Source organism: Vipera berus (assembly GCF_964194415.1).
Source record: "Vipera berus genome assembly, chromosome: 10".
NCBI classification, from domain to species: domain Eukaryota; kingdom Metazoa; phylum Chordata; class Lepidosauria; order Squamata; family Viperidae; genus Vipera; species Vipera berus.
In genome coordinates this window covers 3,696,745-3,722,916 of record NC_138213.1, presented here as the reverse complement: position 1 = coordinate 3,722,916, position 26,172 = coordinate 3,696,745, and the positions used below count along the sequence as shown (strand labels likewise).

The following is a 26,172-nucleotide window of genomic DNA, read 5'->3' as shown; positions in this document are numbered from 1 at the left end:
CAGCCCTATGTTATTTCAAGATCATATGTCCTGATAGTCCACAATACATCACAATTTGTTGTTGATTTAAGCAGATGTGGTCATCTGGGGAATGTAAAGCATTTAGACTAACCAAAAAGTGACCCTGGGTATTTGGTGGCCTTTAAATCCAGATGTCAACTCTTGGGAATAAAAAAACTATTTTCTGTCACTGATATCATCTTGACCTCCTCTCTTCCTGACTGTGTTGATAAGCTCTAGGGCATGTTCTTTAGAAATAGTGAAACAATAATTAAAAAGTAAAATGGAAAGAATGCCAGAAAATATATAATAGTTGTACCAGCCTTTTTTTTTCCTCTTGAGAAGTCTACTCTATTTAAGTTCTGTTTTCTTAATGTTCTATTGATGTTGCAATAGGAAGCAGAAGACTATGAAGAAGTTGGGAAGTTTTCAGCCAGTCCAGTTAAAATCAGATGGTGATCTGGATAGTTTCTTGTGGGAGACACATAACAAACAATTAAATGCTGACCTTGTTAGCTCACTTACAAAGCCAGGCAGCATAACTCAGAGAAAGAAAGAAAGAGAAAGAAAGAAAGAAAGAAAGAAAGAAAGAAAGAAAGAAAGAAAGAAAGAAAGAAAGTCTTGACTTTCCAAATTAAGTAGCAGAATTGTAAGAGGTTGAAAAAAGAAAGAGAAAGAAAGAAAGAAAGAAAGAAAGAAAGAAAGAAAGAAAGAAAGAAATAGAAAAGATGTCTTGACTTTTCAAATTAAGTAGCAGAGTTGTAAGAGGAAGGAAGGAAGGAAGGAAGGAAGGAAGGAAGGAAGGAAGGAAGAAAGAGAAATAGAAATGTCTTGACTTTTCAAATTAAGTAACAAAATTGTAAGAGGTGAAAGAAAGAAAGGAAAGGAAAGGAAAGGAAAGGAAAGGAAAGGAAAGGAAAGGAAAGGAAAGGAAAGGAAAGGAAAGGAAAGGAAAGGAAAGGAAAGGTGCTTATTTTTGTTTTTCAGCCAGCCTTTTCTGAAGACGCTTCCATGATTATGTGGCCAGCATGACTATATACACGGAGGTCCATGGAACACTGTTACCTTCCCACCGAAGTGGTACCTATTTATCTACTCATGTTTACATGTTTTGGAACTGCTAGGTGGGCAGGAGCTGGGATAAGGAACGGGAGCTCACCTTGTCATTCAACGCTCAAACCTCGACCGTCAGCTTTCCAGCTGACAAGCTCAGCATCTTTAACCATTGAACCATCAGGCTCCTGCCCTACCATAAAATAAAACAAAACACAATTCTTTGGGCTCTTTATTAGCAAGAGGGAAAGGCATTTCCTGTTAAGTTTACAAAGAAGTTACAAAGACAATCAAATGGGCTATTGATCCAGCTATTCTTTACCTTACTGCCTATTTCAAGAATTCAAGCATTTAAGGACACCTTCAATCTATAGGTCTACCCACCCACCCTGTAGTTGATTTCTTTGATCTGGTTTCAGTTGATCTGTCCCAGGTCACAAGAGAACACAAACTCTCCTGTAGTTTGGTGTCAGACTAAAACTGCTTCTTGTAGCTTCTAAAAAAACACAATGGAAAGATTCCTTGATTCCTCTCCCAGCCTGCGACCTTATTTAACATCTAATTGCAGGAATAGAGCAACTTTTCCCCTGGCATTCATTCATTCATTCCCGGTTAATCTTAATTAATGCCCTTCTCGTCTCTCCTGATTCCTGGCTTTCCTTTAAGATAACAGTTTGCGCAAGCTACCTTAAAAAGTGGAAAGAAAAAAAAAACAAACCACATTCAGCCTGACTAAGTCCACATCTGGTTTTTTCTTTCCTTCAGACTTCCTTTGGCAGCAGCCTAGGAGCCTGCGCATCTGGGGATGTTTGAAAGCATACAAAGGAATTGCTGGAGCAAGCAGAAGTGAAAAAGCTCTGAAGAGAGTGAGGATGTGCTCATAAAAAACGGAGCAAAGAGGTTTTACAACTCCACTCTCTCCCCCCCCAAGGTATCCTTGACAGAGGAGGGCTACAAGGAAAGAGAAAAAAAACTGGAGAAGATGAAGGAGAACATTTCTTTCAGGATTGTGGACTGCGTTTTAAAAATCCTTCTGCTCCTGCTCTCCATTTTAAATACAGCTTCTGCACCTCCACCACCCACCTTCAGGCAATCGGAAGATGCAGCCTTAATCCCATCGCCCATAATTAAGTTTCCAGGTGACGTTTCCCCCAAAACTGACAAAGAACTGGCATTCGTAAGTTGACCTTGTTGTTGTTGTTGTTGTTTTTGTTGAAATAGTCTGCAATGTCTGTGCAAGATATGGATCCATATCTCCTTCCAAAGTTACAGACCAGAGATAAAAAAAAAACGTTGGCAGGCTGACTGACTTCTTAGTCTTAGAAAAGCAATCTTTCTTTCTTTCTTTCTTTCTTTCTTTCTTTCTTTCTTTCTTTCTTTCTTTCTTTCTTTCTTTCTTTCTTTCTCTTTCTTTCTTTCTTTCTCTTTCTTTTCTTTTTTTCTTTTTTCTTTTCTTTTCTTTTTTTTTCTTTTCTTTCTTTCCTTTCTTGTAAAGCCAAGTCAAAACAGTGTAATTTTGAGCAATCTCACTCCAGAAAGTCTATCAGGAGGTTTCTGAGGCTTCAGTAAACAAATCTGAAGCAAACCCTAGAGTTTTTTTTTCTTTTCAGGATAACCTGCAATTTGCTTGTAAGTTGTTTTTTTTTCCCCCTTCTATGTGTGTATAAAATATAAGCTTTAATAATCGGGACTTCCGTCTGGATGATTTTCTTGCTCTGTTTTTTTCTTAATGTATTACTTATACATAGTCAGAGAGGCCCACTTACTATTTAAAGCTTAATTTTTCAGCCAACTTACTAACGAGTCTTCAAACCCATCTTGAAAGGCAGTAATTGCTCCTTAGAGCTCTGCCAGGGTTATGTTTGCAGCAAATCTGTTGGAGAGGGGGCTATAAAATGTTTCGTATGATAATTACGATTCCTCATCTGCCTGTTCAGTGACTCTTTAAAATTTGACTGTCTAGAAAATAAGTTAGGAGAAAGACGCTCCAGTGACTTGCACAGAAGTAGCTGAGAGTTTATTTATTTACCTAGAAGATGTATATGCCTGCCCACTCACTGACAAGTGATTCTTGGGCAGCTTGCAAACAATAAAAAACCCCAATGTAAAAAGAATAAAAATAAGAAAACCCCAACAAAGAGCGGCTTACTTTATTGTGTAAATTCCTCTCTTTTCTCTTGAGCTTCATCATGATATACCACTGCAGCCAAACTGTAGAATTCAAATCCTAGTACCGATAAAGGAGAATATTTATAGCTCCGGGTTGAATTGAGGGGTGCTTGGTGCTGTCTGAGCCTGGTGGTTTTATTGCAGATGTTTCATAGATGATAACTTTATTGTCACTTTGAATGTACACCAATCGGCATACATCAAAATGAAATTTCGTTGCATACAGCTCTCAAAGGGTCACCACCTCCGATATATACTCCTTGTTCGGGGCCCGCTCAAATTTCACATTGTCCATTTTAGTCTCTAGGGAGTGAACGATGGCAAACAGGACAGATGGAAATGGGGCTCCATGTGGATTAGCCCTCAAGTTAGCTTGTATTCTGACAACCTCGCCTTCTTTCCTTTTTCTGATCCTGACTCTTCCACCTTTTCCTTAAAGAGGCCTTGCTTCTTTTCGCCCCTGGAGCATGCTGCTGCTGCCGCCACCAACTCCTCCAAAAGCCTCTCTCTCTTCCTCTGGGCCTGCCGACAGCCTCACCCAGTTCCTTTTCATGACCCAAACTAGGTAGCATCATCGGTGCTAGAGGGGAGGTGCGTTTGTGGGGGGGGGGGAAGGAGGAGGAGGAGGAAGCAAAGGACTGTGGGGTCCTTGGTGCTCTCTGAGCTTGGTGGTTTTCTTGCAGACATTTCATTAGCCAAACTAGGTAGCATCATCAGTGCTAGAAGGGAGAGGGATTTGCAGAGAGGAGGAGGAGGAGGAGGAGGAGGAGGAGGAGGAGGAGGAGGAAGAGGAAGAGGAGAAGAACTGTCAGGTCCTTGGTGCTCTCTGAGCCTGGTGGTTTTCTTTCATACATTTCATTACCCAAACTAGGCAACATGATCAATGCTAGTTGCTAGTTTATCACTAGCACGGATGATGTTACATCCACAAGAAAATAACCAAGTTCAAAGAACACCAAGAACCTCTCAGATCCTAGTCCTATTGGGTTACTGGACTCTGGACTTTAGCTTGTAGCTAAAAAGCAAGCTCTATTAATTCACCTCTATCATTAAATTGCATTGAATTCTGAATAAAGCTCTGAGGATTAAAGGCATGAACCACTGGGTGTAGATAACCTGCCCTTTTAGGAGGAAAAGTGATGCTAAATACCATTTTTAAATGCCCCTTCCTTCTAACTATCACTGAATTTGAGTTCTCACCATTCCGAGGAGGGCAAGCAACAGAAGCTGTCATATAGAAGCTATATATTAATGATGAGCAGGTAGTCCTCGACTTATGATTGTTCATTTGGCCATTGCTCAAATTTACAATGGCACTGAAAAATGTGATTTGCAACTGGTCCTCGCATCCACAACCATTGAATCCTCTTCACAGTCATGTGATCAAAATTTTGGCACTTGGCGACCAGCACGTCCAGCATCCTGGGGGGTCACGTGATCTCCGTTTGCAACCTTCCCAGAGGCAAAGTCAATGAGAGAAGCTGGATTCACGGAACAACCACATGATTCACTCAGAACTGCAGTGATTCACTTAACAACTGTGGCAAAAAGAGAGAGAGAGAGAGATCTTGTCAGGCACTTAACAACTGACTTGCTTAGCAATGGAAATTCTGGTCCCAAGTCTAGTTGTAAGCCGAGGACTACTGTAGTTTGAAGACCAACACGTTCCCCCCCTGCTATAGTTGTTCATGGAAGGCTGAAAGTTGCAAAGTCTCAGTGTAAAGACTGCTGAACATTAAGAATGAAAGACTAACTCAAGACTAGACTTAATCCTTCTGTTCATGTTCAAAGCCGTTGACCTAGCTGTTATTCCCAACCGTAGATATCATCAAGGTGTCCTCAGGTTATGGTCAAAACGCTCAAGTGACAGTCATGATGGAATGGCTGAACCTCTGCCTGTTTGGTTTATGTTTGGGATTGATTTGTGCAGGATATTGGCTCCCCTCTTTACTTTTTGACCAGCACCGGACACTCTTCGATCATATTATTATGCAAAGTAAAAGTTACATTGCCCATCCTAATCTTGATGCTGACATCAGCTTCAGAGATGACTTAATTAACATGAGACACGCTGACAGATTCTGGCTTCATTCGCATTCAGCCAATTGGGCCAAAGACAAATGAAGAATTAGGCAACTGTAAGGCTGATCTTTGGGTTGGGGGAGTCAACATTTGAAAATTGTGTTTGTTTTTTTCAACAAGAGAGGTAGAGATTTAGATCCATTTCTTTCTTTCTTTCTTTCTTTCTTTCTTTCTTTCTTTCTTTCTTTCTTTCTTTCTTTCTTTCTTTCTTTCTTTCTTTCTTTCTCTTTCTCTCCATTTTCACTGCCCGTCTTTTCTTCTCTCCAAAAGCAATACCTCAACAAGTATTATGGATGTCCCAAAGATAATTGCAACCTACTAGTCCTGAAGGACACTTTGGTGAAAATGCAGAAGTTCTTTGGCCTTCCTCAGACTGGTGAACTGGACCAAAACACTATAGAAACCATGAAAAAGCCCAGGTGTGGCAACCCGGATGTGGCCAATTATAATTTCTTTCCCAGGAAACCAAAATGGGAGAAAAACCTGATCACGTACAGGTAGGTACCAACTGGCACAGTGTCTTCTGAACATAATTACCCCAAGAAGGGAAACATGGATCTGCTAGTTGTTCTAACCACATGGAGGAAAGATCATCAGCTATTAGAGGAGCTTCCATCTCCAAATGTAGTGACCTATGATTTGGTAGAGGTTGAAAGTGTTTCTTGAAGATCCAATATTTGTTTTCTCCACTTGTCCTACGCGTGCAATTGTCCAGCAAGGAAACCAGTAGAAAAGTAAAGGTTTCTATTGTTTATTGTTTATTCTTCTCAGAGTGTTTAGAGGCAGACAGAATCACTCATAGTACTCACAACATTTATGTGACAGCCCACAAATCTGTAGGTCAACTGTGAACTCTATGCAAGGGGTTGGAAACTGCAGAGTGCAGAGATGAGCAACGAAAACAATTAGGAGGCTGAAACATATAAAAGAATGGTTACAGGAATTGAGTATGTCTAGTTTAATGAAAAGGACATAGAGGGGATGTGATAGTACCGTTCCTATATTTGAGGGGCTCTTACAAAGATAAGGGGGGGTCAAAGTATTTCCCAAAGCACCAAAAGGCAAGAGCAGAAACAGTGGTTGGAAACTGGAACCTAGAACTAAGGAGAAATTTCCTAACGGTGAGAGCAATTAACCAATGGAATACCTTGTCTTCAGAAGTTGTGGGTGCTCAAGAGCCTTGGTGGAGCAGTGGGCTAATGCCTCCTTAAGTAACACCAGCTGCCTGCAATTAGTGCAGGTTCGCATCCCACCAGGCTCAAGGTTGACTCAGCCTTCCATCCTTCCGAGGTAGGTAAAATGAGGACCCAGATTGTTGGGGGCAATTAAGCTGACTTTGTAATAATGCCGCTTGGGGGTGTGTGTGAAAGCCCTAACAAGCAGGCGTATACATAGAATGAAGGCTACTGCTAAGCTTGTAAGCCGCCCTGAGTCTTCGGAGAAGGGCGGGATATAAATGGAATTTAAATAAATTTAAAAAAATGTTTTTAAAAAAAGAAGTTGTGGGTGCTCCATCACTGTAGGCTGGACAACCATGTGTCTGAAATGATATAGGGTCTCCTGCATGTGCTGGGGGTTGGACTAGATGACCAACAAGGTCCCTTCCAACTCTATTATATTATGTTCTGTAGGCTGTAGGTCTTTCCAGAAACTCTAGAGAGCCACCTTCATCCTTCCACCAAATATTCTTTAAAAAAAAAGGCTGTCTTCTTCTTTGAAAGCTTGCAGCATCCTTCCAGAACACTCATTTTTAAGAGTAGAAGCTCTCTCTTTTTTCTTTAACAAAAAAAACCCCCTAAAACTTGCATTCTGTTGAATTCCATGGAACAGCACACCACAGGCTCCAATATGTCTGCCTTTCTCTTCTTACAACTTTTGATTTGGCACTTTGAGCCGGAGATGATATTAATCCTGCAGCCCTGTTGTGTCTGCAGCAATAAAGCTAAGCAGAAATTACAGGGTGAGGAGGGCAGGAGATATTTGAAACGGCTCTTCGTAGCCCATTGGTTGCATAAGGTTCAGGCAGAAGAAATATACTTTTTAAAAAAAAAATAATTAAGTTCCATCTCTGTGTTTACATGCGTCCTCCTTTTCTGCACCTCATTCAGATGACTTGACTGGCCAGGAATTAGCTGTGGAACAAAAGCCAATTGGCCAGCTGATTTGGGAGCAAATCCAATGAAACAAGAGTTTTGTATATAACACACAGCTAACAAGGGAGTTTTCTTTGGTTTGCTTGAAAAGAGGGTTAAATGTTAGGATGCATAAAGTTATTCCAAGCTGACTGGTCAAGTTTTGCAGATCTAGTCAGTTCAGGATGATTCAGCAGATAAATTTGCAAACGCAGGTACAGGAGGATTAGAGAGTGATGTTTTCAAGAATGCAGTTTCCTTCTCCCCTCACCCCAAGGAAGGAAGGAAGGAAGGAAGGAAGGAAGGAAGGAAGGAAAGAAGGAAGGAAAGAAGGAAAGAAGGAAGGAAGGAAGGAAGGAAGGAAGGAAGGAAGGAAGGAAAGAAGGAAGGAAGAAGGAAGGAAGGAAGGAAGGAAGGAAGGAAGGAAGGAAAGAAGGAAGGAAGGAAGGAAAGAAGGAAGGAAGGAAGGAAGGAAGGAAGGAAGGAAGGAAGGAAAGAAGGAAGGAAGGAAGGAAGGAAGGAAGGAAGGAAGGAATTCTATTCACCATCAGAATTTTTTTTTAAAAAAATAGAACAGGAGGAGTGGGGGAGGGAGGAGGAGGAGGTGGAGGTGGAGAAGGAGAAAGAGAGTGAAGAGGAAGGAGATGAAGAAAGGGAGAAGGAGAAGGAGAAGAAGGAAGGGAAGAAAGATGGAGACAAGGAAGGGAAATGGAGGAGAGGGAGAGGGGATAGGGAAAGAAAGAAGGAAAGTGAAGGGAAAAGAGATGGAGAGGAGGAGGAGGAGGAGGAAGAGAGTGAAGGGAAATGAGATGGGAGACAAGGAGAAGAAGAAAGAAGGGAAATGGAGAAGGAGAAGGGAGACAGAGATAAGGAAGGACAGCGAAGGCAAAGGAGATGGAGAGAAGAAGGAGAAGGAAGGAAGATGGAGACAGGAAGGAGGGGAGTGAAGGGAAGGGAGATAAGTCCTTTAGGAAAGGGCGGTATATAAGTCTAATTAAATTAAATTAAATTAAATAAAGAGAAGGAATAGCTTTGGAAATTAATTCCCTTTCTGCATCTGTTATTGCTATCTGCAGACTCTGGCCCATTGCACCATTGAACGAATGGGTCTGTGTGCAGGATTAAGTGTGTGAGGTCTATCACAAAGACCCCAGTGAATCCTCCCAAAGGGTTAAACTTTCTCTTGTCTGGCTGCGTAAGGGAGAGTTACTGAGAACTGTAATTCTGCAGGAACAAAGTGGGTCCCCTCCAGGGCTTGAAACCCAGATGAAATTTTTTTTTTCTGCTGCCCTCTGGTGGCCGTCCAGCTTTTTTGCAGCCCAGATGAGAGAGAATTAAGTCGGAGCTCTGTGTTCTGTATTGTTGCTGATGATCCTTATTTTTCTCCTAAGAATTTTAGGCTATACCCCAGATCTGGATTCTGAAACGGTTGATGATGCGTTTGCCCGAGCCTTCAAAGTCTGGAGTGATGTCACGCCTCTGGAATTCTCCCGAATTCATGATGGAGAGGCAGATATCATGATCAACTTTGGACGATGGGGTAGGCCGATAATAATAATAATAATACAGCATCTCGGTTCCTACGCGATCTTCTGGGTTGAGACATTTTGCCTTGGCTTGACCCCAGTGAATAAGTAACCCAGTGTAAAGACCCACTAGTGTGTGTTTCAAATGGCTCCAAGTCAAATCAATAGACCTTTGACCTGCAAGATGGCAAAGGGAACACCTGCTGCCGGCATCAAGCTCCCTTCGTCCAGTGCGCTCCCACAGGGAGGGTCTTCTCAGGGTGCCACCGGTAAGAGATTGCCGGCGGACGACACCCAGGGATAGGGCTTTCTCAGTGGGGGCGCCTGCCCTCTGGAACCAGCTGCCAGTGGAGCTGAGGACTGCCCCCGACCTCCATTCATTCCGCCGGGACCTGAAGACCTGGCTCTTCGAGCTCTCTGGCCCAGGCTGAGAATTTTAATTTTAATTTTAATTTTAACTGGGGTTTTATTTGTTCAGGGACGGATATAATTTTTTTTTAATCTGTTTTTAACTTTTGTATTTTTTGTTTTAATCACCCTGTAAACCGCCCTGAGTCCTTCGGGAAAGGGCGGTATATAAAATAAATAAATAAATAAATAAATAAATAAATAAATAAATAAATAAATAAATAAATAAATAAATAAGCAAGCCACAGGCAACCTCAGGAGCCACCAGTAGAAAAGTGGTGAATAAAAGGGTTATGCCCTTACAAGGGCCCTCCTTTTCAAAGGGAAAAAAAATCTGTAAAAAAAAAAGGAGGTTTCTGTGCCCAAGGAGAACATGAAGACTTGTAACGTTAGAAAAAAAGATATTGAGACTCTGGAAAGAGTGCAGAGAAGAGCAACAAAGATGACTAAGGGTCTGGAGGCTAAAACATATGAAGAACGGTTGCAGGAGTTGGGTATGTCTAGTTTAGTGAAACTCTAGTTATTCTATTAACAACTGGATTCCTTAATCACTGATAGACACTGGAATGGATGGCTTTACTCAATCCTGGGCACAAAAAAGATCAAAATAAGGGAATTCCACCTCTCTCAAGTGTTGCTTAAGATCTCATGAAGTTAACTCATTTGTTGCTCTCAGAAATCACAGTCTGGATTATTTGCTGGATCCTTCAAAATCCATTTTCTCTCATCAGCCTTTCTACCCAAGAGCTCAAGAGTGAATGGATGTGTACCTTTCTGATCCATCTCCTTTTGGGCTAGTAAATTTGAATCCTATTTACCCACACATCAGTGCAATTCTCACAATTCCCCCTACCGCAGGAATAACTCTTAAATTAGTACTCCTGTCCCAAAGATATCATGATGCCAGGATCCACCATTTTTCTTTTGTTCCTTATTCTGCAGAGCATGGTGATGGGTATCCTTTTGATGGTAAGGATGGTCTTCTGGCCCATGCTTTTGCTCCTGGACCAGGGGTTGGAGGTGATTCCCATTTTGATGATGATGAATTTTGGACTCTGGGTGAAGGCCAAGGTAAGACAGCCATTTTGGCTTCAGGACATACTCAACTGTCATTGGCTGCTCTTTTTGTTCTGCTGATGGATCCTCTGTCTTCTCCTTCCAAGTGGTCAGGGTGAAATACGGCAATGCAGATGGAGAGTTTTGCAAATTCCCCTTCCTGTTTAGTGAGAAGGAATACAACAGCTGCACCAATGCAGGGCGAAGTGATGGATTTCTGTGGTGTTCGACCACCTACAACTTTGATACAGATGGCAAATATGGATTCTGCCCCCATGAGTGTAAGTTGAAGGATGGCTGTGGGGATTTAAGCAGGCTGCTTTCATCGGATATGGTGGTCTTGTGGTCTCACGACAGGGTAGACACGAACCGTTGAATCTTCTCAATCTTCACGTGGGCTAGTTTCCATAAGTTCATCTGATCTCCCAAGGGACAATTTGTCTGAGGTGATTAAGATAGTCAGCACGGTGAGAAGGAGCTGCAAAACGCCACTGAATTTAAAAACTCAGGGAAACAATGAGGTGAAACTATGGTGCCTTCCCTGCAATAGAGAGGAGACAAAGCCAACGAGTCATGAGTGGGGAGGAAACCAGAATTCATGCCAAAACCCATGGGATAATGTTGCAGAATCCAATCTGGGTCAGTCACCAGGACTAAAGATTTAGTCTTCCGAGCTTTCAGATTCATACTGGAGCCCATCCTGTGGGAACTTCTCCCTCACCAGAATGGAGAGAGAGAGAAGTTCCCATAGGAAGGAAACTAAACCTCTGGTCTTGGTGACCAACCCAGATTGGATCCTGCAAATACCCATTTGTGTGCCCTATCTGGACCGGCAGACATCGAATGTGGGAATGCCCACTGAGATTCAGCCTTGTCCACCTCACAAAGATTTAATCAAACAATCAATCAATCAATCAATCAATATTAGACTTATATGCTACTCATTGTGCCTAGAGGCAACTCTAGGTAGCTTACAATCCATAAAAGAACCAGACAAAACATGAAAATAATAAATATTAACACCAAAGATAGCCATACACTAGAGCTACCGTGAGGACATTTTTCTATTAAAAATAGAGGGTTTCCCCTTGATATATTGGGAACTAGGGATTATGTTGTGTGGTGTTTTTTTGTTTTGTTTTTTGCAATGAGTTCATAAAATTAGAAGATTGTAGCGAGGCTTGGCAGATATTTCCATTTAACGAAGAAGAAACTGGAAACACCAGGGCTGGGATTTTGGAGACAGATTGGGAGCTTTTGTGTGTGACACATTTTTTTGTTGGAGTCACTGAATAACAACAAACCCACAGATGGTCCTTGTTAGACAAATAGTGGCATTGTTCACATTATTATTCCAAAACATTGTTTTCTAAAAGCTGCCTAATAAATGCAGATGTTACAAGAGCAGACAAGAGCCAGTCTTCTAAATGTCAAGGTGTTAGAGTTCATCTCACTCAAAGGTCCCTACTCAACACTGCATATTGTGTCTCTTCTCCAAGGTTATATAGATTCCCTGAAGACGCAAAACCCCAAACCCTTAGGAAGTGCTATTTTATGTGAGACCATCCTTCCTTCCTTCCTCCCTCCCTCCCTTCCTCCTTGCTTCCCTCCCTCCCTCTTTCCCTCCCTCCCTCCCTTCCTTTCTCCTTGCTTCCATCCCTCCTTCCCTCTCTCCCTCCCTCGCTTTCCTTCCTTCCTTCCTTCCTTCCTTCCTTCCTTCCTTCCTTCCTTCCCTCCCTCCCTCCTTCCCTTCATTCCTTTCTCCTTCCTTCCTTCCTTCCTTCCTTCCTTCCTTCCTTCCTTCCTTCCTTCCTTCCTTCCTTCCTTCCTTTCCTTACCCTACCCTACTCATTTCTTCCCTTCCCTTCTTCACTAATCCCTTCCCTTCTTCATCAATCCCTTCCCTTTTTAAAGAAATATCACAGGTAAATGTAACAATAAATCAGCCCCTCAATCCAATTTTTTTGTACCGCAACACTCACAAGTCCCAGCTCCCATTGCTAATTCCCATGGATGATGGTGTGGCTATCACTCGTAATGTATTACTGGTTACAGTTCTAGCATCTCAGCTTTTACTCTTTGATTTGCGCTCTATAGAAAGGCAGGATTTAAATACGGTACCATCAATCGTGTGTGTGTGTGTGTGTGTGTGTGTGTGTGTGTGTGTGTATACACACACACACACACACACAAACATGTGGCCGGCATAACTAGATGCCAAAGGCGCACGGAACGCTGTTACCTTCCCACCGTAGTGGTCCCTATTTTTCTACTATATATATATAAACAAATCTGTGTGTCAAAATATTCCCCCAACCTTCCTCTGACTTTTGACTAACTCTGGAGAAGGAGAGCCATGGAAACTCCAGCTGGGCTGAATGTAAATGAAGACATTTTGATGTAATTGGCAGAAAGAAAAACAAGCCCTATCTCTCTGTAAATCTTATAAAAACACGCATACTTGAGAAAGTGTTTGTCTTGAAATTCCCCATGAATGAAAGACCCTTACTAATTTGTACTGTTCTTTCCTTGCCTATTTTGTTTTACGTCTTGTGGCCGTGTGATGATCTATCCCTTGTGTGTGTTACTTTAGAACTAAACTTGGAAACACTTGTGAAACAGGAAAGTAAGAAAGATAGAAGCCTTTTCTTTTCACGGATTTTGGGAAACCTCCTAAAACCTCACGGCCCTTGGAAACCACAAGCCCCTTTGTCCTTTGGGAATTGAGATCCTGCCTTCCAGCATTGAATAAAGTAGATCCTCTTTTTAATTATTGTTACGGTTATTCCAGTTTTAGAGTTGTCTCTGCTATCAAAGCTAGTCGAAAGCTGCTAAAGAGAATAATGGAAAAACAGAGGATTTGGAAGTGGCTGTGCTTACTAAACATAAACAGCCATCTTTGGACGTTGAGGCAATGACTATTTCCAGAAACACTGCATTAAGTTTCCATACTTTTCCTCCCGAAATGTTCAGTGGTTAAGCTAATAAGATATGCTGTTAAAGGCCAACTCTGACCAAGTTCATAGCCCAAAGCTGCTTCCCTAGCAAATGAATATCTCTGTCTTAAACAGCCTCTGCTCCCTTTCCATTCTCCAAAGAAAAGCTATTGTAAACAAACTGTTGGAACTCAGATGCTTGCTATATTCAGACACCTTAACTAGCATTGCTAGAGGGGTCTTCTGCCCAAACAAGAACGTAGATGAATGGTTGGGGGAACCCATTCTCAAATCGCTAGGAATCTAGAAAGGTCAACCAGCTACAACAGGTTGTGGTGAAGAATAGTGGTGGTGCATGGATGTGATACGCTTAACTAGCTTCAGCTTTTTGCAGAAACAGATGGGTAAAAGGTACAGGCTGGATATTGACTAGAGCCGTGTTTCTCAACTTTGGGAATTTTAAGACCCATGGACTTCACCTCCTAAAATGCCCCCATAGCTTGTGTTAGTTCGTACTATTTTTCTGGCTACTTCTGTGAAGACTTCCAAACCTTTCAAAAATTCCATCTAGAGAGAACAGAAAGGGGGAAGAACTCCCACCATATTTTGCTTTGTGCGTAAATCATATGTTAATCAGGGACTCTTCAGAATGAGATACATTTCACAAAATGTCTTGTCTCTAGCATCCAGTTGCCAACTTGGAAAGATGTTGCCATGGTTTTAATTGCATAACTCTTATCCTTTATAGCTCTTTTCACCATGGCTGGAAACTCTGAGGGGCAACCGTGCAAATTCCCCTTCATATTTGAAGGAAGATCCTTTGACAGCTGCACAACAGAAGGAAGACAAGATGGATATAGATGGTGTGGCACTACTGAAGATTATGACCGGGACAAGAAATTTGGATTTTGTCCAGAGACAGGTAAGGGGATTTTGGCTACAACTGGCATGAGTTTATTTGGAAGAACGCAATCCTACCTTCGCTCCTTCCGACGCAATCTCAAGACGCATTTATTTGAACAAGCCGGCTTGGCCTGATGGGGGATGGGTTGGGTTTTTATTGTCATTTTTAATACATGTATTTACTGTTTTTAGCTTGGGCATATGTTTAATTTTCTTTTAACTTTTGTACTTTTTTGTATTTTTATATGTTTGCCCTGTTCACCGCCCTGAGTCCTTCGGGAGAAGGGCGGTATATAAATAAAATTATTATTATTATTATTATTACCATCCCTTTCTTCAGCGTCATCAAGCTACATATTACAGGGTCCTAGAAATCAAAGCAATAATTCATACTAAGGACAGTAAAACTTCTGAATGACAAGGCAAGAATTTGATAGTCTACTATTAACCGTTCCTGCCTTGATTTCTTTTTGTTGATTTTCGTGCAGCAATGTCTACCGTTGGTGGGAACTCTGAAGGGCAACCGTGCGCTTTTCCTTTTATATTCCTTGGGAATAAATATGATTCTTGTACCACTTCGGGACGTCAAGACGGAAAGATGTGGTGCTCTACAACTAGTAACTATGATGAAGATCGCAAATGGGGATTTTGCCCAGATCAAGGTAGAGAGTTTTCTCCTCTTCCTCCTTTTTATAAATGTACAGCATTTCTTCCATTTTCCTCCGAGGGAATCAAAAACGTGGCCAGGAATGGACCGTAGTTTTAATGGAGCTAAACAGGGGAAGAGGTCAAACAATAAAAAAAAACATAGTGCTTACAAAACAGCCCACTCTTGCATTGTTTTCTTATGTTTCAAAGCTAGCAAAATACAGTAGGTTAAAGTTTTAGATTGCATCTCAACACATCCTTGGTGAATGAAAACATTTCACTTCCAAGCTTCCTTCATTCTCAGAAGTGTAGTTGAGATCATCAAATGTCCAGAAACAATTGCAAAAACAAAATACCAAAGCAGCCCAAGAAACTCACAAATGAGTCAACTGTGAAGTTAGCCATAAATCATTCCTTCTCACAAAGTTTCCCAACAGCTGGATCAGGGATGTTTGAATGTGGCTGAAAAGTAGAGTTTAGATACCATGTGCCTTTTAATCATCACAGTTTTGAATTTTACAGTACTCAGTATATTTTGTGAACCCAGCTTTTGGCACTTCTAAGTTTTGGTTTATGACTTCATGCAAGTTACGAATACCACCAACTATGGTTTATCAGCAAAACGTGGCTTAACACCAAAAACGTACAATTTTGTTTGATGGTTACACTTTTTTTTTAGTGGTTTAGGTGGGCTTGCTTGAAAATGAAGCAGGGAGGAAAGGATATAGTTGGGGAGACAATCCCCACATCCTGAGGATCTGGCATTCAGCTAAAGATTGGAACGAATTCTACAAATGTATATATATATACACATACATGATGCTTTCTCCAAGATTGCATGTGCCGTTGCATGAAAGGGGTTTATTATATGTTATGGTCTTCAGTTCAGGTATGCATAGATCAGAGATAGGAATAGTCTTCATGTTTCTCCTGTACCCTTCCTATCTATTAGGGGGGGGAGTCTGAAACACTAGAAATAGTAAACTGAAATTTTGATATTGATCATAGTCCTTTCTCTGTTAGATTCATTTGCACCATTACGATATAACAGAATAACAGAATATCATGCATTCAGTCCTGTAACCGTTTCTTCTGAGCAGATAAATTGTTTAAAAATGAGCTATAGCATCCAAACATCATGGACAGTTCTTCAGAGCAGTTGTTACATCTTCTGTCTTAGATGTCTTCAAAACACCATAAACTGCTTGTAAAAAAAAAAAAGGTTAGACTCACTTCCCAAAGAGATCTATGGACAATGCCATCTAGCAGCCATAAAAAGCTGACTTATTTTCTTTCAGGCTACAGTCTTTTCTTGGTGGCCGCTCATGAATTTGGCCATGCAATGGGACTGGAACATTCTGAAGATCCTGGCGCGCTCATGGCCCCCATTTACACCTATACCAAGCACTTCCGTCTTTCTCAAGATGACGTTCAAGGAATCCAGGAACTTTACGGTGAAGCTCCCAGTTGGTTAAAACATATCTGAAACATTCGATTCCCTATCATTATTAATCTTGGTGTTCAAGCTTTTCCAGGAGAACCTAAAATGGTAGAATAATCCTGGTGAATCACTTAAAGAAAACCAAGTGCCCCTTCTTTTACTTTTCTTCTTCTATGTTATGAGAGGCTTAATTTTCTTTCTTTCTTTCTTATTTTTTTTTGTACTACCAGAATAAAGGATTCCTGATATTGCTTCTCTTTTTTTTATTAAAGAGTTTTAAAAAATTTTTTACAATACATATCCCCAAAACCCACCCACCCCAAACCACCCCCCTTCCCCCCCCCACGTCCCAGAGCTGAATACAGGGTTATAGATATAATAATCATATTCTAACTAAAATTATCCGTTACAAAATTAACCAAATTCATAATGTGCTTTAACTCCCCTTTTTGATCTCTAAGCTTACAACAAGAACGTCTGCTGCTTTGTTGTTGACTTTTTCTTGATTTGCAGGGGGTTCTACTGATGTTGGACCAGGACCAGGCCCAAAGCCAACCCTTGGACCGGTCACACCTGAACTTTGTGGCCAAGATCTTGTCTTTGATGCCGTGGCTCAGATAAGGGGTGAAATCTTTTTCTTCAAAGACAGGTGAGTGGGGGCCGGAGAAGGGCCTATTAAGTATTTATCTCCCCCTTTAATATCCAGAAAACTAGAGAAAGTCCCTTCTTTTTCCCACAATCTTCTGTGGCCGGAGACAGGCTTTATATTTATTTTATTTTATTTATTTTAATTCCATTTATATCCCGCCCTTCTCCGAACACTCAGGGCGGCTTACAAGCTTAGCAGGCTGGTTAGTCTGTAGCTCTGTAGGCCATTCTCACATACCCTTACAGGTAATCCTTGACTTACAATAATTTGTTTAGTGACCATTCAGAGTTACAACCGCATTGGAAAAAGTTATTTACGATCACTATTGCAGCGTCCCCGTGGTCACGTGATCAAAATCCAGATATTTTGCAACTGACTCATATTTATGACGGTTGTCGTGGGATCCCCTTTTGCGACCTTCTGACAAGCAAAGTCAATGGGGAAGCCGGATTCACTTAACAACTGTGTTGCTAACTTAACAACCACAGAGATTCACTTTACAAGTGCCGCAAGAAAGATTGCAAAATGAGGCAAAATTCGCTTAATAATTGTCTCGCTTACTGGCAGAAATTTCGGGCTGAAGTGTGATCATAAGTCGAGGACTACCTACTTGCACAAGGACCCACGCTTTGTGTGACAACAGCTGGATGGGAACCATGTTTAATTCCCTAATGAAAGCTCTAACAGTTGCGTTTGCACATCAGGCTAAGCTGGGTTACTATAAACCTTGGTTGTTTGGGGAGAAGAGTTGAGTTTTAAATTCAAGATAGTTTCATAACATGCACAATGAAAGAGTGCTTACAAAAAAACCCGACCAAGTTTAACGTGTGACTTGGACCGACGTGTTGACATTTTCAACTGTGGTCATGTCACTATTACAGCTATAAAGTTGGGGTTGGGGTTTTTTTCCCCCCACTCATCCAGAGAACTAGCTCTCACTTAAAAATGAAAACAAAAAACAGATAATGCAACTAAGAACTGTAATCTGACGAGCCATTTGCTCAATATCTATCAAATGGCAGCTTTGTCTTATTGTACAGCTTTTGCAGACTTGTTGTGTGAAAAATGGACCAGCTGGTTCCAGCTATTAGTTCTGGAGTTCTTTAAACAAAATGAACTGCTCATCAGAGAGGGAGGGAGAAGAAAAAAAAATACACAATAACGTTTTTATTAACATCCTGTCCCATAATTTCCTACATACTGCTGCTGATACCAAACCAGAGTTAGTTTTTTTTTTTTTGTAATGTTCATAAATCGAAAGAGGGTATTAAGCTCAACAGCTTCTAAATTGCTCCTTTCATTCCTCTGATGAACAGTTTTAATGTTCCTGGGTTTCATTTACAGCCAAGCTGTTTGATCGATGATTATTAGATTTGATCTTTTTTAGTTGCTATGATCATAATCTTCCAGAGTAATGGAATACAATACAAATGTTGGCTTTTGCCAAACGCATATCCATCTGTTCGGCGTACAGCGAAGGAGAAGGCTGAAAGAATTTAAGTGCCTTGTAAATGAGTTTATTTGCTAGGATAATTGAAGCACCCGCTATTCCATCTTTCTTGCTTGCTTTTTTGTTGTTCTTTGCTAAGAATTAATGTGAGTGTTGGAGAAAATTGTTATAAATGGTAAACGTCTGGGCACAACACATTAAGAAATTCATGGGACAACCGATAAAAGATTGATGCTTTGAATAATAACAAAGACCTCTGTACTTCAATGTTTATGCTACTAGTAGAATGTAAACATTGTTGAAGATGTGTGTTTGTGTGCGCGTATGTACACATGAATGCACTTTGCTCAGTTGGATTAAAAAGCACATCTGCTAATAAAGTTGCTTGTAACTTTTCGGCTAGATTCTTCTGGAGAACAGCTAACGAAAGGAGCCGGCCAACGGGACCTTTGCTTGTTGCTGTTTTTTGGTCTGATCTTCCAGAAAAAATTGACGCTGTCTACGAAGCCCCTCAAGAAGAGAAGTCGGTATTTTTTTCAGGTAGGGTTGGGCTGAAATCATCTAAACACACACACACACAAATACGCACACGGACGTCTGTAAAGCTAACTGCCCCAGTTAGATGTTCTTCAGAAGATTTGGCCTCCAGGGTCCAGAAATTGCAACTGGGAAGATGTTCTAATGTCATGTTGTTGCTTAGTCCATGTTTATTTTATGCTAGGAAGAAGGAAGCAATTCATTTATTTAGTAGGTCAATCCAAAGTGGCATTCAATTGCCCCATTTTTGAAGAAGCTGGAATGGATTGTCTGCAGAAGTTGTGGGTGATCCATCACTGGAGGTTTTTAAAGAGATTGGACAACCATTTGTCCAGAACAGTATAGGGTCTCCTGCCATGAACAGGGAGTTGGACTAGAAACAGGGGTCCCCAACCCCCAGTCTATAGACCAGTACTGGGCCGCGGCATGCCAGCAACCAGTCCACATGAACAAGCAAAGCCCCATCCGTGGGATGCAGGCAATACACAAAACCACACACCCTCCGGTCAGTGGAAAAACCTCTCTCCACGGAACCTGTCCCTGGTGCCCAGAAGGTTGGGGACCTCTGGACTAGAAGACCTCCAAATTCCTTTCCAACTCTGTCATTCTGTATTCTGGTTTGACCCAAACATGGTTGTCTTTCAAAAATTGCCCTGCTTTAAATTTGTAGGGCTGCGTTTCGGTTACAAACAACCCAAACATCCCCTCTTCTATATTTTAGAGAAAAATCTTTACAAAGGAATGGATAGGTTTTGTACAATAAACTACACAGGAGATTTTTAAAAGTATGTTGTTGAAACCGGCACAAAATTGCATTCACATTTGAATGCAAAGTGTTTTTATGTGAAAATGGACTTTTTGTATATCTCGGAGTGGGGCGACATGCAATGAACCAAAGTTTCAACCACTCCAAATGAGAAATGGAATCAAAATGAAACTTCATCTATTTGCAGATGATCTATTTTCACGCAGCCACGCCAGCTGATCTGGGAAATAGTTTTCAGTGGTTGCGCCAGCCAGACCAAAATAAATAGCAAATCTTTTTGCTCTGATCTGCTACATGACAACACACAATCAACACAAGAGAGTGAAGGAGAATAAAACAAGCGGCAATGCAGTGAAATTTATTTAAAGGAGGGGGGGAAGTCTTGCAGAGTGATTTTTTTTATAGCTGAATGGCATTTTAATCATGATTGTGCATCGTATTACATGATAGCTGGATATAGTCTAAACACTTCATTTTATAAGTCCATGCTTCATAGCCTCACGTCCTGGTTTTTTTTTGTTTTTAGGAGGAACAAAGATTTAAATACTATTTATTTATTACTAACTAAATGTATAGGCTAATTAAATTTAGGACAGTGTTTTTCAACCTTGGTGGCTTGAAGAATACTGCATCCAGTTTTGGTCACCTCATTATAAAAAAAAGATGTTGAGACTTTGCAAGAGTGCAGAGAAGAGCAACAGATGATTACGGGCATGGTGACTAAAATATGAAGAACAGTTGCAGGAATTGGGTACTGCTAATCTAGAGAAAAGAAGGACTGGGTGTGACATGATAGCAACATGCCAATATTTGAGGGACTGCCACAAAGAAGAGGGGGTCAACCTATTCTCCAAAGCACCCAAAGGCAGGACAAAAAGCAATGGATGGGAATTAATCAAGGAGAGAAGCAACCTAGAACTAAGGAGAAACTTCCTAATAGTGAGTACCATTAACCAGAGGAACAGGACCCCCTCTTCCCTGTGGCAGTCCCTCAAATATTGGAGCACTGCTATCATGTTACCCCTAGTTATTATTTTTTTTCATTTCATGAGTTTGACACACACACACACACACTCAGCTTGGTCACCTCCTACAGCCCAACCTCAACAAGTCTTCTTGTCACCTCCTAGTCCAGAGGTCTTCAAACATGGCCCTTTTATGACTTGTGGACTTCAACTCCCAGAATTCCTCAGCTAGTGTGCCTGGCTGAGGAATTCTGGGAGTTGAAGTCCACAAGTCATAAAAGGGCCAAGTTTGAAGACCCCTGTTCTAGTCAAATCCACAGCCTTTAATTTGCACAAAGCAGGCCACAACAGAAAGGAACAAACGAAGCAGGAGGACACTTTCCTATGTTATGCACAGTTTTGTCACACACAGAGATAATGTTAAAGAGTAGGGGGTTAATTTTGAAATGGAGTGTTTGGTCTGTCCTAATTCACCTTCCTAATTTACATAATTTAGCTTCACTTCCTGAAATCCAAGACCCTTTGACTGAGATAACCTCTTTCCCTTACTTCTTAATCTCAAGAGAAATGGTGAGAACTTGATACTTTATTTTCCTAGGAAATGAATACTGGGTTTATACAGCCAGCACTTTGGAAAGAGGCTATCCAAAGAGGCTTACCAATCTCGGGCTGCCTCCAGATGTTCAACGTGTCAATGCGGCCTTTAACTGGAGCAAAAACAAGAAGACTTACATTTTTGCAGGGGACAAATTTTGGCGGTAAGAAATCCTGCAGCTCCAGTGCTGGGAAACCGAAGCATCAGGAAGTTAGGAAAATTGCACAGATTCACACATTTCCAGCACTTTTTTCCCCCATGTCCAATTAAGTTCAGAAGATAGAAGGTAGAATTCTTTCTTAGCCAAGGGCGACTGGACACACAAGGAATTTGTCTCCGGTGCAGAAGCTCTCAGTGTACATACAAGCAACGGGTGATAGATCACCATCATAATCATAAAATGCCATCATCATAAATCATACGATACAGGCTGAGTGACAGTCATAGGATGCTAAACAAGCAAACAATATAAATCATAACAGGATACTACATGAAGTCCATCAACATAAATCACGAGACACAAACAAGAAACTTATAGTCATAAGAAGCTAAGGAAAAAGGCAATACAGTAGGAAAGATGAAAAGATGACCAGGATAATAGGTGAGAAAGAAACCTGTTTTTTCTGTTCCTGGGTATTTTACAGATACAACGAAGTAAAGAAGAAAATGGATCCTGGATTCCCTAAATTAATTGCAGATGCTTGGAACGGCGTCCCAGACAATTTAGATGCTGCCCTGGAAGTCAGCGGAAGTGGTGAGCTGCCATCTTGTTTTCTAAAAAAATTTCTTTTTTAATATATATCTGGAAGGGGGTGGGTGGGAGATTGATTCGTGTACTTCAGTCTGCTACTGAGTTATTTTTGGAGACATTGTCGGCTGCTGCGGTCACTGAATAGGCCGACCGCTTTGGCAATTTGCCTGCTTCCAGAGTAAATTTCTCTTTGGTGAAAATCTCCCACTGCTGTAAGGAAATTTAGGAAGGGTGACCTTTGCTAAACGTTTGCTGGGCTGTCTGAATAACTCGTCTCCAGCAGAGTAAGCCTAGCCCCCTTTTTAATGCAGCCCAGATTCTGGTTAAGGAATCCTGCCTTTATTAGGTTGAGCAGGGGGAAAAACCCTCCTTTGAATCGAATGTCCTTAAACGGTTGAGAGCTTTTCACAGGGGTTGAGTTGGGAAAGAGGAATTCAAGCTCAAATTCAAGCTTTTAACTCTCTGTCCCCATCTCTCCCCCCTCCCCCCACTTTTTTTTAAAAAAAGGCATGCTTGAAAAGAAGGGAAGAGGGGAAAAAATATTTCCCGTAACATGATTCTTACTGGCTTCTTGAAAGAATAGCCTTCACTCGGTCAAGGTTTTACAGTTGCAATGGACCGATTCCTTTAAGCCTTCATTTATGGATTATGCATTGGGATGGAGATTTGCCTAGCCATCAGTCATAGGAAAAATCTTCTCACCCGACCCCCCCCCCCACGCCCCCTGTGGCACAACTATAAAAGATGCAGCATTTCCAGAATGGATGGAGAGAAAAAAATGACCTTTTTGGTGGGGTGATGGTGGTGGTTAGAGGAACCGGGGATGGTGGTCAAAGAATGGATCTTTCAAATCACGCAGGTTCTGCTGAACTGTATAACCCAACTTGTCCTACTCGGGAGGGGTGACTTTCAACAAATCACAAAAACAATTTCCCTTGGGAGAATAAACCTTTGCTCCCAGTGATCCACTCAGATTGGATTCTGCAACATTACCCTGGGGACCTGTATATTTACTTGCCGTCGCAAGTCACAAAAACAGGATGTAACCTTGGAAATGATGGCAATTTGTAGCCCAACCTGGAGATAAGAGATAAGAAGTCTGAAAAGAACGGGGCGGGATTTGGGGTGAAGGAAAAAAAACCTGGAAGAATGGTTTCCTTAAACATCTTTGTGGAACATGAAGAAACCTGGTGGGTCAGATGGAGACTGAAGAGGAGTCACAGAGTTCCCACAGTACTCTACATTACGTTTCCCTAGAGTGGAGCTGATGGTTCAGCAACATCTTACCTCAATGTCTATGGAGATTCTCAGTCAACCAGGTCATAATTATCCAAAAGATGCTTTTTCACGAGGCCACTGAGGAATGGAAGGAGTTATCCTCCTTGCAGACAGCTGGTCATTTGCATTTTTTTAGAGAGTCGTTGAGGCCCACCATCCAGGCAGAGCTGAAGAAGCTTCTTGGATGAGAAGCAAAACATCTTCAAAGAAAAACCAGAAAGTCCAGTTGCCTCCTGAAAAAGCACGTTTGGGATCTTACCTTAATCTGTGACTCGTACCATCATGACAACTCATACCATGATTTATTTTTGGAGGCCTGTAAACACAACAGTTGCTTATCTGGGTTCCCTAGGGATGTGTGAACCCAACCATTGGGTTGACTCCCAGGTTAGGTAGCCACCTGTTCTAGGGAGTTGCAGAACTGTGACTTCATGTAAATCTGCTAAGATTTGTTTTCTTCTTACAGGCCACAGCTACTTTTTCAAGGACTGGTACTACCTGAAACTGGAAGATCAAAGCTTAAAGATTGTTAAAGTCGGCAATGTGAAATCAGACTGGCTGGCTTGCTGAGCACATTGATCCCTTTCCTAACCCACCATTTTATATATGTTTTGATGTGTAAGAGTCCTATGCCTTACCCACCATTAGAAATAGAGCTATATCCTAATTCAGGGCTTGTCTGGTACCAGCCCAACCTATTCAATACCACTACTTGAAACAACAGTTTCATCTGATAAACCACCTTGACTTGGAAGCAAGTCCCGTCAAATCTTTCCTTCTCCCAAAGCAGAATTCAGAATTTGCTAGATTTCTTCTCCTTTCATCTCAACATTTAAGCTATTTGGATCTGATATTATTGTTCAGTGTTCTAGATTGGCAGGCTACTGCTAAAGATACGATACCACAGCAATCTTGTTCCCCTTTTTGAAACCAATCATTAGCAAACTATAGGAAGATATCAAAATATACCACTTAAACATTGGTGGGATTCAAATATGTGAACAACCGGTTCTCTGTGTGGATGCCGCTTCTGGAAGTCGATTTTGGGCCTGGGCAACACAAAATTAGCTACCGGTTCTACCGAACCGGTGCGAACTGGCTGGATCCTGCCGTTGCCCCTCAATGTAGAAAGTTAGCATGCCAGGAAGTCGGTGCCTTCAGCCTTCAGCACCGACTCCCAACGTGCTACGCATCTAAATTTAGAGAGGAGAAAAATGGAGAGTTTAGACTTTTATGGCCGGAAAGAATCAGGTCCAGCAAAGCACAGGTCTTGTTCCTCGTGTCAGGTTGGACATGAAATGAAATTATACCAGCATCCTGAATCTTGAGAAAGTTCCAATGAGGGAAGCTTTGAAAAGCCTTCAGGCCTCCCAACCTGTAACTCAACGGTTGAAAGGGAGAACTTTATATTCTGAATTTGCCCTCTGAACTTTCCACATTGCATTAGGGGTCTTATCAGTTTCAAGTCAGATTCACCCAAAGGGGTCCTTGCTTTTCTTCCATGAAGAGCTTTGAGCTCTGGCATCCCTTACTGGTTCATTTGTCACTCCTGTTTCTTTTTACACGGTGTTGCAAACAACAACAACAACAACAACAAAAAGGCCAACGCAGTGGCCCAGATTGCCTGGGGATATTGTGTAAAGCACTGAAACGCAGGTGATGGAGTGCCGGGGGAAGAAGCCTATTTTTAAACTACAGGCTGTCCTCAACTAATCACCACAATTGTGCCTCAAATTTCAAATCGCTAAGCCAGACAGCTGTTACGTGACTTTTGCTCTACTTTATGACCTTTCTTGCCACGGTGGTTAAGGGAACCCCAGCAGCGGTTTAGGAAGACGGTTGTTAAATGAATCTGGCTTCCCCATTGCTTTTCAGAAGGTCATCAGACATGATCACAGGAAACACCCCCCCCCCAGGACATTGCAACCGTCACAAGTATGTGCCAGTTGCCAAGCAGCCTACATGTGACCATGGGGAACTGCAAGAGTTGTGTGAAAACTGGTCATAAAGTCACCTTTTTCAGTGCCGTGTTCACTTCAAATGGTCACTAAATGAATGATTGTAAGTTGAGGACTACCTTTTTTTTAAAAAGGCATATCTTTACATAAAACCAGCCATGTTTCACGCACTTTGTGATCTACAGGTCTTAAAAGAAACACAGATGGAGTGACCCAGACATTTGAAACTGACATGCTATAAGAAAGGCCAAGTTTGAACGCTTCACGATTTATTCTTCTTCTCCTTCCTTCCTTCCTTCCTTCCTTCCTTCCTTCCTTCCTTCCTTCCTCTCTCTCATCCACCCATTTCTTCATGGTTAGATTTAAAGCATCAGGCAATGCAAACCTTCCACTGTAGACCCCGTTGGAAGGATGGTGTTCGTAGAAAGGATTTTTTTTAAAGAGAAAATGAAATGAAAAGTGTACATACCAAACATCAGCGTTACCAATAAAGGAAGAAAAGCGATCTGCTCTGTGTGTTGTCCAGTTTCTTCTGGAGCGCAGGAAGGACGCCAAGACGATGAGTACAACATATCAGCTCTTTATTGGGTAGAAGTGACTGTACTGGGGAATAGGGGCTGCCTGCACTCTTATATAAACCTGGCCAGTACCTGGCCAGGTACTCAACCAACCAATCGGTTTGAACCTCTGTTTCCCACCGAAATGCTTCCTGCCAAAACAGTTACAGTTCAACGCCTCCTGGTGGTGATTCTTATACACAGCTTTAGGTGTTGCAATAAGCTTAATACATAACAAAGGGTACCTCAAAGGGTTAGAATTATACGTGAAGGGTACAGCTTTGGATTGCAGGTAGAATAAAGATGAAGGGG

The 26,172-nt window shown here is 41.6% G+C and overlaps 1 protein-coding gene across 1 annotated transcript; it reads left to right on the top strand.

The window, feature by feature from the left end:
* The first annotated feature begins 1,629 nt into the window (after window positions 1-1,629).
* Window positions 1,630-26,004, top strand: MMP2 (matrix metallopeptidase 2). Its single transcript, XM_081335891.1, has 13 exons — window positions 1,630-2,230; window positions 5,575-5,801; window positions 8,828-8,976; window positions 10,313-10,441; window positions 10,534-10,707; window positions 14,111-14,284; window positions 14,754-14,927; window positions 16,212-16,367; window positions 16,868-17,003; window positions 18,857-18,993; window positions 21,320-21,479; window positions 21,961-22,070; window positions 23,812-26,004. Exons 1-13 carry the CDS (start codon window positions 2,036-2,038, stop codon window positions 23,913-23,915), a joined length of 2,025 nt encoding a protein of 674 aa, XP_081192017.1. The 5' UTR covers window positions 1,630-2,035; the 3' UTR covers window positions 23,916-26,004.
* The last annotated feature ends 168 nt before the right edge of the window (window positions 26,005-26,172 follow it).